Below are 10904 nucleotides of genomic sequence, written 5' to 3' on the forward strand. Positions count from 1 at the left end.
ATTCCATAAAGCGCCTCGCGTGGTGGACACGGCTCTGTCAGCTGTGTAAATAAAGAGAGTAACCATGGACTTCCAGAGCAGCCTTCATGCCAGGAGCTCAAAGTCCTTTGAAACATTCACCGAGCCTGACAATATTCCTGTGAGGCAATTCATCTTCACGCCAGAGCGAGGGAAACTGAGGCACAGAGCAGTTGAGGCAGGCTAGCTCGCACAGAGAGGTTAACTTGCCTAAAATCACTTCGAGAAAGCAGTGGCAGGGCCACATATACAGTCCAGTCATCCTGGCTACTAGATCCCTTCTCTCCTCCCTCACTCCACTTATGCAGAAGCAGAAGCTCATTACTTTTAAGAAAATTCATAGATTCATAGAGTTTAAGGCTAGAAGGGACCATCTAGTCTGACCTCCTGTATAGCTCAGGACATTACATTTCACCAAGAGCTGGATGCTTTTATAAATACAAATATCCATCACCCTGACTACAACGATAAAGGTTGGGAGCGTACTTCAAGGACCGCTTCACTTGTGTGTGCTGTACAAAGAGTTCGTGCTACGCTGGCGGGGGGATGGAGACGTGCCCCAACCATGGGTCTGAAACCAGCACAATGTTTTGCACATTAATGAGCAAAGAGAAGAAAACTGGTGAAACAAAAAGAATGACGTCCAATGGGGTGGAGTAATATCTACCAGTACCTCTTGGGGCAAAACGTCAGCCCAGCACCCAGCCTGGGTGCGAAGGGGGAAAGGAATCCAGCCTCCTCTCAAGCCACAGAACTGCACCATGGCAGCTATCTCAGCTCTGAGGCCACAGTAGCACCCTAACACCTTTACAGAAGCACACCCTCTGGCCCTGCCTTGCACACGCGTGTAACAGCTTCCTGCTTGTGTCAGCAACAAGGTTTGAACCTAGGACTTCCAGGACTACATCGCAGACCTCTGCTGCCTGAACTAGCAGAGGAACTCCATTAGTTCCTACATAGTAGGCTATTATCTTCTAGTGGACCAGCCACTAGTGGGAGATGTTCTACATTTGGCCAGCATTGCAGCGGGATGCAGTGAGCCACCCAGATCCTTCCTGCCCTTGCACAGTACAACAACCCCAGGAGGTAGAGGCGGAGGCAGGATCCAGCCTTTAGCAAGAGCAGAAACTAGTGCAAACGTTGCCTGATTCTGTCCACACCAGTTGTTTGGTTTTTTGGAACTCCTGCTGGAGCCCGAAAATGGAACTCTAATTAGTCCCCACTCGTCTGAGGACACATTTATGACTCCTGTGCTGCACAAATTGTGCTCCGTGGATAACACGGAGGACATGATCTACTGGGTGTTCATGTGACAAGATCGTAGGGAGGAAAGAGTTTATTTTCCTTAGTGGTAGATGTCTGATCAAAGGAAACATTTGAGAGCTACGGCATACTTATTCCACAAGGCTCTCTCTGTTATTGGACCTCAGTTCCCATCTGCAGTGAACCCTGCGGTAATTGCTCTCACACCTTGCCTTCATTAAGGCACACAACACACTTGGTTTCCAAGGCTGGTGTCATAATAAGGAAAAATCGTAGCCGAGGGTTATAAAAATGTATAAAACGCCCAATGTTCAGAAATGCTTTGGTAGCTGAACGGGGGTGTTTGGGTCTCAGTCTAGATTAGGGTTAGACTAGGGCTCAGAGTCTGGGTGAAAGGCAGAACCAGGCTGCGATTCCGAGTTAGCCAGTAACAAAATCTCATGATCTCCACCCACAAATGGTGAGAATTTCACACCATCAGCTGTTCTTGTGAGATCTCCATCGCCTACGCCCTATTCAGAATCAGACCCCTTCTGATCTGCGATCTAATCCAGAAAGGGGTGGGGATCCCAACACAAACATCCCATCCCTGGAACGTATTTGGGTGGAGGGGCATACAGAGATGCTGCTTCTTCTCCGGAGAGTTAACTCGGGCGATCAGCACCAGATTCGCTGAGCCTGGCTGAGAGCGGCCCTGCTGTACAGCCAGAATCAAGTTACCCTATCCTCCCTGCTGCCTCACTTCTCCGGGTCTATAACCGGGCACCTGACCCCATCTTCTTGGTATCCTGACCTGGCTTGACCCCCACCCCACTAGGATGGGCTTCTAGGACACATCCCATAGTTCTGCAGTGAGCTTCCCCAGTAAAATTGTGCAAGAAATTGTAACCCTTCTGCCAGACAGAGTCGGCAGCAGCAAGAGCCGGGTTCTATATCTCGGGATCCCTGTCAATGATACCACATCAAACTGACTCGAGCCCCCAGCCAGTCACCTGGGAAATCACACACTATCTCCTGGGGACCCCAACGGGCAATATTTCCCCTCTCACAAGCACAGAGTCTGAGTGTAGAAAGTAAACCTTTTAATAACAGAAGGGAAGTAACACAGCACTGGTTTGGGAAACGGTGCAAACAGAATTCATGAACTCAATGAGCCAAAGCCATCCCAGAGGACTGGGGCCGCGTCCAGTTTTGCACTGTCCGCTCGTGGGGCAGTAACCGCCCCTTCTTGCTTTCCCTTATACTGACCATCATAGTGGCAATGTCCACCTCTCGGTTGGGGCTCAGCCAGTCCCCCTCTGCAGGCTCCTGCCGGACGTAGGCTTGACCAGGCCTCCTCTGCTGCTGCCTCCTGATACCTCCGGGCCTCACTGAGTCCCTGCTGCTGGCTCCCGCCGTCTGCTGGTGCCAACCGCTCCTGGCGCCTGCTGTCTGCTGGCGCCCCTCTGTTTACAGAGGCTAACCAATCCTGGCATCTGCAGGCGCTGACCGCTCCTGCTCCCGCCGTCTGCTGATGCCAACCAATCCCACCATCTGCTGGCATTGACCGCTGTTGCCCTTGCCATCTACTGCCGCTGACGGATCCTGCCATCTGCAGGTGCTGCCCACTGCTGGCACCTCTCTGGTGGTTTTCAGTCAAGGTTTCCCAGTCTCTCTAGTGATTCAGCTCTTAGTGAATTTCAGCTCATGGGAAAACCTTCTACTGACACAGAAGCAATGTCCCTGCTTTTAACAAACAAAAGACTCCGAGAGGAACCATTCATTCTACTCAATCCATGCCTGAGGGTGGCCCTTTGCCAGGGCTAGTGCAATCTCAACAGAAAACTTCTCACCCCTCTCTTTCCCCTTGCAATGCTGAAACATCCGTCCGCCACCCTTTTCGGGCTCTGTTGGGGTGAGAGTGAATTTTTTTTATCAGAACAGGCTAAGCACAGATCTGATGCCATTGGTTCACACAACCGAAGGACAACATTTCATTACCCCTGCAGGTAACACAAAAGTGACTTGTAACACAATACCAGACACACTGACCATTTCCCATCATGCTCAACATCTAGTGTGCTTATGCAATATGCTGAGCACTTAATTGTCCTCATGCAAATACAAAGCCCATGCAAATAACATGCCCCCCTTTCAGCTGCTGAGCAGGGAGAGTGCCACTCAGACCTGGCTTACATCTGTCTGTCTTTCTGGGCGCACTGGGGGAATGGTGGGAAGGCCTTGGAGGACTAGGAGCACTCGAGTGGCTTAGCTTCACAGCCTGGGTGAAAGCAGCCCCTGAGCTCTAGCCTGTCCCCAGGACAGGCCAGCTAGCCTGGGTTTAAAGCACCAAACACAAGTGAGAGGCTGTGCTTTTGATGGGAGGAGGGGCTAGGATCAACTCCCAAGTAAGAGCTTGGGCTAACCCTGCAGTGAAGACAAACCTAGTGTCAGGGCCGGGCCGTGGGCAACCTGTGTGCACTGATCAGCTGGTAAGTTGCAGTCGGGAGATGAGTAGCGGGGTGGGGTCAAACCAGGTCAGGATACCAGGAAGATGGAGTCAGGTGCCAGGTTATAGACGCAATCAAATAGTAAAGTCGAGGACGGATCAAGGTCAGTAGCCAGTGTCTAAGGTCTACAGCAAGCAGTGTCTGGGGCAAGGACAGGCAGTCAGTCTGCATGATTGCTCAGACAACCCCCCATGATGATTTCCTGGTTTAAATACTAGCCGCAGCCAATCAGTGGGCTCTGAGGGGCTGCCACTCAGGTCCTGCTGGGTGGTACTTCCTGCCAAGCCTAGCTCCACAGCCTGGTCCTCTAGCAGAAAGCCAGCCTGAGCTCCCAGTGGTGATGCGGAAACGTCAGCAGCCCCGAACCTGCCCGGTTCTAATCCTACAGGCTCTTACGTGTAGAGAGGTTCTGCCCTTGCCCGTCAGCATGCATCACGCTGAACCACTTCATCATCAGCCGGCTCACTCGATCTGAGTTACCGGCCAAAGCTTCCCCAACTCCAACAAGTTCTATAGACCACAGAAGCCATTTGAGAGGCTTGCAAACCTATCCCCAGCCTGCTGCCATTTGTCTTGTGTCTCACATGGTTAATCGTAACCACAGTCACGCATCAAAACTAGAAATGGGCCAAGGCCCGGACATCCCTAAGGCTTTGGGATGCTGATCAGAACATGGTAACACAGGCCCATCTACAAGAGAAACAATCCTCCAAGCTGCTATTATTAACGATCCCTGGGCATGAGCCCCTCACGGCAGCTCTGCGTATCTGCAGTGCAGACCAGGTGCCTTCGTTACAGTTTATACCTCACTGGCCTAGTTAGGCTGATGTGCTCACCTGCCTGAATAGCTGAGTCACCACTAAGGCTCATTTTTCGCTTTCCTTCGAGCTGGAGGAGGCTGGCAGGGAAGAACTGCTGCCCACCTGCTCTTCAGGAGTTCTGCATCCAGGGCACTGCCTGGCCAGGCTAGGATATGGATCAGGATTCAAACTGATGTCCCCGGCAGACGCTGTGACTGCTTGTGTGCACATCCCAGCATTGCTGATTGGGAAGTTGGGACTTCACTCCAGCACAGGCCCGAGGGCAGGTGGTTTCTAGCCCACGTGGAATCCCTTGTCGAACCGCAAAAGGCTCAGAGGGCCCATAAGAGGCCGGGAAAGGGTTAGTAATTTGAAGATGAGCTAAAACGACAGTAACAGAGTCACAGATGGTCCTGGAATGCTCTCTGCATTTCAGACTTGCTCACAAGGGATGGAAACAGAGAAGGGCCCTGTCTGAAACCTGAGATCTAGCTATAAGTGCTGGGGGAGCATGGGTCTCCACCTGACCTGTGTGTCTAGAACCCGTCTCTGGCAGGCAACGCTGCAAAGTGACTCTGTAGCCCATTGCCAATATTCTTGGCCAGCCATTACCCTGGCCTGAGTTTCTCTGCTTGTTGCTAGAAGCAATGAGAGTTACATGAGAGGGGCAGATCGCTGCTAGGGTGGATGGACCCAATACAAGGGCCACCAAGACCCCATTTCAGGAAACTGGAATCCCTATCCACTGCCAATGATTCGTGTGGTTACCTAGTCCTCCTCTTCCCCACTCTGCAAACTCTGGCTGACTGTTGCAGAGGTTTTGTATAGTTGGCAGTAGCTGCTTTGGTGTCCTAGGAAAATATGGGGTTTGATCTCCTTCCCCCACCTGAATCACTTGAAGCACAGACCAAATCGCATAACCTCTGTGCCTCAGTTTCCACATCAGTCAAACAAGGATAACAACATGGACCTGCTTCACAGGGACGTCGCGAAGCTTGATTCATGAATGTCTGCAAAGAGCTTTGAGGCGCTTCGATATCTTTGGAGGTTACAGAAATGCAGAGCGTCACTAACGATCATCCTTCAGCTGCTGCCTCTGGTTCTAGAATCTGTTCCAGCAGCTGCAGCTGCAGAGACAGTAGCACAAAAGCCGTTACAAAGCTTTGTGGGAGGACGCTGGAGGTCAGAGAGCAGCTGCTGAGCAGAAACAAGGCACAGGGAAGTAGAAACCTTGTGGCCGACAGACCCAGTCTATTGGTGGGTGACCACGATAGACCCGGTACTCTTTCCCATGCAGTGCCACCGACATCGCCTGTGTCTAAGGATGCTATTTACCAGCAGGCACCAGATTGGTGCCTCTGCAGGTTGCCAGGAAAAAGGATGGATGGTGCTGCTGACACACCTCTGACCGTACCTTTAGTGTCTACAACGAATGCTTTCTAAGGCTAATGGATAACGAAAGGGTCTTACATCTTTGGACCAGCTGTAGGCTGCTTCTTGCAGCCAGCAATAAGTTTTCTGGGGTCCAGCTTGATTCTTTCCTGACCTGTGAGTCCCCTCCCCCCCTTTGCATAGGTTCTTATGTGGAAAGTTACACACAAGGAGCCAAATTCTGAGTGTAAACCCCAAGCAGCTCCAGGGGACTTCAGTGCAGCTACTGCGGCCATATGTTAGTGAAACAGAGCAGCCCGGGGTCCATTGGACCCAGTTATGGTGATAATTGCTCCAGTCGAGCAATTGACTGTACTGAGAGCAGGACTGAGCCGTTAGGGCCTGATCCAAAGCCCACTGAAATTAACAGTAACCTTCCCCTGACTCCAGTGGCTCTGGCTCAGACCAATGACCAGGAACCCACCAAACTGGGCTGTCAATCCAGCACTTTAAGTAGATACCATGGATCTGACCCAGAGCCCACTGAATTCAGTAGAAAGACTCGATTCGAATGTTTCTAGGGCAAGTGTAATGCGGCCACTCTGCCATTGTGCTTTTGTCCCTTCCTGTAAATCTCAGGTGCTGTGGATCTGATTTTATACAACCCATTTGTTTCTCTCCATTTCTCGTTAATGCAGAAAACACAATTGGGGGGGGGAGGTCTTTGCTTTCTTTGTTGTGAGTTCCAGAAATGCAATTCCAAACCTTTCCGGGTGAAGTGAGTATCTTTTCATGTCAGGTCATGTTTTCACATCACCGGGGGCCGTTTGCTTTATGCTGTATTGGAAAATGATCCATACGCAGAAGGCTGCCAACCACCCTTTCATCAAGTTTACAGTTACCTCTGATGCACCGATTTGCCGGCTGTCTGTACGTTGTGTGACTCCATTCATCCACCAGGATTTATGGGGAAATAAATAGGGATTCTGAAAATGAGCTTTGCTGTGAGCAGATTTATGTCCATAACAGAAGCTTCAGAAGTGAGAAGACGCTTGCAATACAAGAACACTTCCCATTAAACCATATCCTACCTAATTCAAGCATAGCCATCCAAATGAGTTCTTCCGTTCTTTTATGGAAGTTGGTAAATTAAATGGCAGCAAGTCAACATGGTAATTCAATACCCTTTAGAAGCATGAATGTTGAGAAAGATCAAATGAGGAAATAATATGTAGCTACTGTACTGCCGAGGAATAAAAAGTCCAAGAATACACCCAGGAAATTACCATTTCCAAGGAACACAACACACCATGTGCTCATAAAATAAAATGCTATATTAAGAATTGCAATAGCCTGAATGTGCATTCAGGCATTTCGCTGTAGAATGATAATATTCTGCTGTTATATAGCAGAATCTTTGTGCAAAGCTCTCAGAGTATTTTTCAGCCACTGATGAAATAAGCCTCAGAGCTAGAAATAAGTACAGAACAGACCCAGTTCCAAATGCTACAAAATCTGGGGTGTTTATAATTTGCATTTCAATTCCAAGTGTTATGGCTTGGGGCCATGTCTACTCACAAACACTGCAGAAAGCTGATAATACTTAAAGTATTATCATCCCCATTTTACAGATGGAGAAACCGAGGCACAGAGGTGTCACCAAGCCAACAGTGAAGCAGTGGCAAAAACAGGAATAGAATTCAATAATTACGGTGCCTAGCCCCTTGATCTAGCCCCTAAGACACACCACCTTTTCTGTTCCCTTTCATCCACAAAACAGATTCAGCCTGGGCAACAGCAGTGCAAACTTCTCCACAAGTCCCACCAGCATGCCATCCTGACTCTAGGAGTGAGAGGGGAATTCATTTGCCCTGCTCATCCAAGCTTGGCCTTTTTGATGAGACTGCCAAGAAGGAAAATAATTATTGCCATGGACTGGGTTTGTTGGCAAACCAGTGGCTTTTTATCCCATTTCTGATACTCTGTGCCACCCAGGCCCTCCAAAGAGGTTCTAATTTAACATAGAGGTTTAAATTTATGCCTGGTGTAAGTCTATTGAAGTCAGGGTTAGTCATACGAGGGATAAATTCAAGCAAGCATGTTTAACTCGTTAGTAAACATTCATCTTCTTTTGGACCATTTCTGCATGAAATAAAGTACTGGGTCAGGACTCAACATCTAATTGTGCTGTATTTCAGAACACCTCGAGACTATCAGTCACTGCCCCTTTTCTTTGGGAGATTCTAGGTGCATTGTCTAATTTAGTAAATTTGCATCGAGGCCTAAAATGCTTTCAGCACTCACAAGATTTTCCTTTTTTGTGATAGTAACCTACTATCAGATTTCTAATTTCTCAAGCACCAGAGACATCAGCAGTCCAGCCTGAACTTCAAACAAGGATGCCTGAAAATATGAGCACTTAAATCTATATTCACTAGGTTACTTACGTCTTAATTTAGGTACCTCGCATTTTAGCCACACTGGTTGCCTTAATGTTTGACTAAAGATTTATTTCCACTTCCTGCTCATAATTAAATGCTCTGAGAATGAGAGTCAAAAGTTCTCTCAGTTAACTTACAGCAGAGAATGTTTTATCCGTGAGGATGGCAGCTGAAAGCATTATTTCCAGAGGCAAGCGGCTTCCCTAGGTTCCGAGAAGTGTGGAGCGGTTGTGCTGTGTTTTTTTCACCCTTCACCTGCTGCTTTAACTCCAGCACTTTAACAGCAGGGTGGAATTCCACCCAGGATTCTAAATGACCTCACACTGAGAATTTAGTAGCCTCACTCCCATTCAAAAAGCGCAGTTCCTACCAAACCACAGCTGCTGGGCATTACAGTCAAGCCTGGTTCACTGGCTGCGCCATCAGCGTGAGGGTGTTTCTGGCTTTGACATTTGCCCATGATCATTAAATTGAATTGATGACGCAGGGCACGTGGACCCCGCCACCCTGGAAGGGGGCAAGGTGGGGAGCCTTGGGGCAGCGGGGCCTAGTGGTCTGAGTCCTTAATGGCCCCTAGGCTCCCTGTTGTTCAGGGCCAGGCAGCTTAGCGGCCAGAGTCAGTGGTGGCCCTTGCATTTAGGGCCAGTGGAGCAGAAAGGGGGACGGTCTGCCACCGGGAAGTGGACGGAGTGGGGGGCCCAGACCCTCCCTGCTCTACTAGGCCCCAGCCCAGGGCCCTACCAGTGACTTGGGGTGGTCACTGCCACAGCAGGGGTCTGGCCAAAACACATTGTCTCTTCAAGAGCCATTCAGTAGCCTTTCCCCTGGGCCACTTCCTACCCCCGATTCCCGAAGTCTCCATCTCAGCGTCCCCCAGGTCCCCAACTCCTGCGGCAGGAGTAGCAGCTGGTGGGGCAGATGCAGGGCCTTCTGGCTCCCGGGCTGGGCTCTCCACTGTGCATCCTCCCTGCTCAGCGTCCAGTCCCAGGTGAGCTGGGCGGGCGTCTCCTCTTTATACTGCTGCAGCAGTTGGAGCATGTCCAGCAGGGGCAGGGGGCGTGGCTTCTGCTACCAGGAGTATTGGCTTATCCCCTTCATCTCCAGTGTGGGGCAAGTACACCCCATCACATGAATGACCAATGGTCTATGTGGAACTGAAAGTGAGTCTAGATTAAATATTTAAAAGGCACCAAAATGGACAACCTCCCCTCACCTCACACCTACCCACCCCCCAGCCCATCTCTTAAAGTAAACAAGACAGACAAATGAATTTGTCACAGTGGGCCAAACCCTGAGGCCAAACAGTCCTGGGAGTCACTGGGAGTTGGGCTGAGGCAGGACAGAATACAAACTAAAGGCCACATCCTCCCACGTGGGAGGGAGGATAACCCCCAGCTCACAGAGTCTCCTATGAATTCTGTCATGGTGGATGGCCCTTGGAGAGCACAATGGTTACAGGCCTTGTGCTTCTAGGACTCCCCAGACCACAGACGCCTTTGCTCCAGTGAGGGAGAAGACGCCCAGGTTAACAGAGCCGCAGGTTTTGGGAGGAGCAAGTATTCAAATAAACCCAGCTGCTTTCTAGGCCCCATCCCCTCCAGCACCTGTTGTATCAACTTTCTTACTGTGTGCGCACATGGGGAGGTGATACCCGGCCCTCTCAGCCTTCCACCCCTTGCCTGGTCGTTCCCTGACAAGGACAACCTTCAAGGCTCCAGGCAGGAAGGGATGGTGCCGGGGGGAAGATACAGGAGAAGGGAACACACAGAGGGTACACAGCCCCAGTGATCAGGATGAGGCCCGGGCCCTTGCTTTTAACAAATACAGTTTCTGGGTTTGGGTTTTCATTAATCCTAAAATATCAACGAACCCTTCCAGTTCCAGTGGAGCTCAGCACAGCACCTGCACGGGAAACCTCCTGTCCTCTCACATCCAGCTTGGTCATTTCAGTGCTTAGCTGCTGGACTCGTTCCATGGAATGGATGTTCCAGACACAGGACTGTTTGCTTTGGAGGAACCAACACTGGAGTATCTTATACACACAAAGTTCCAGGAACAACTCAGAGCACCAGACAACACTGAGGCAATAAGGGCTGGATGCGAGTAGCAGCTCTCAGCAGGAACTGAAGGGACGTTTCTGGAGATAGACAAGCTGTGTGTGTGAATGAGGGATGCTTATGAGACTTTCAACATTGTAGCATGAGACCTGGCATAACATGTATTTTGCTGTATTTCTTAAATGCCGTCCCGACAGGATTTTCGAAGATAATTGAGCAGTGGAATGTCCTGCTCTGCTAAGATTTTCTTGGCTGTCAGAAGTGATGTCTGAACAGGCAAAGTGCAATTCTGGAGCACCGCACCACAGGGCAAACAGAAGCAGTGTTTGTTCAATCACCTGGCTTTACAGACCTACTTATCTGCCTCAGCACATGGTGCCCCCTGTGAAACAATACTCAAAGAGTTCACCCATCAGGTTCCATCCTCTGATATTCACAGGCACTGACTTTGGTGACACAGCAAGG

At 50.0% G+C, this 10904-nt stretch overlaps 1 protein-coding gene across 1 annotated transcript in view; it reads right to left on the bottom strand.

Annotated features, from left to right (window-relative positions):
- LOC137158306 (gonadotropin-releasing hormone II receptor-like) overlaps window positions 1–8638 on the bottom strand; it is a 29860-nt gene extending 21222 nt beyond the window's left edge. The window contains exon 1 of the mRNA XM_067556092.1: window positions 8520–8638. Coding sequence (XP_067412193.1) covers window positions 8520–8561 — 42 coding nt within the window. The 5' untranslated portion in view covers window positions 8562–8638. The remainder of the gene's footprint in view (window positions 1–8519) is intronic.
- Window positions 8639–10904: the final 2266 nt, after the last annotated feature.

This window comes from Emydura macquarii, unplaced genomic scaffold, assembly GCF_026122565.2.
Source record: "Emydura macquarii macquarii isolate MOO-44397 ecotype Brisbane River unplaced genomic scaffold, CSIRO-AGI_Emac_v2 contig_1644, whole genome shotgun sequence".
Classification (NCBI taxonomy): domain Eukaryota; kingdom Metazoa; phylum Chordata; order Testudines; family Chelidae; genus Emydura; species Emydura macquarii.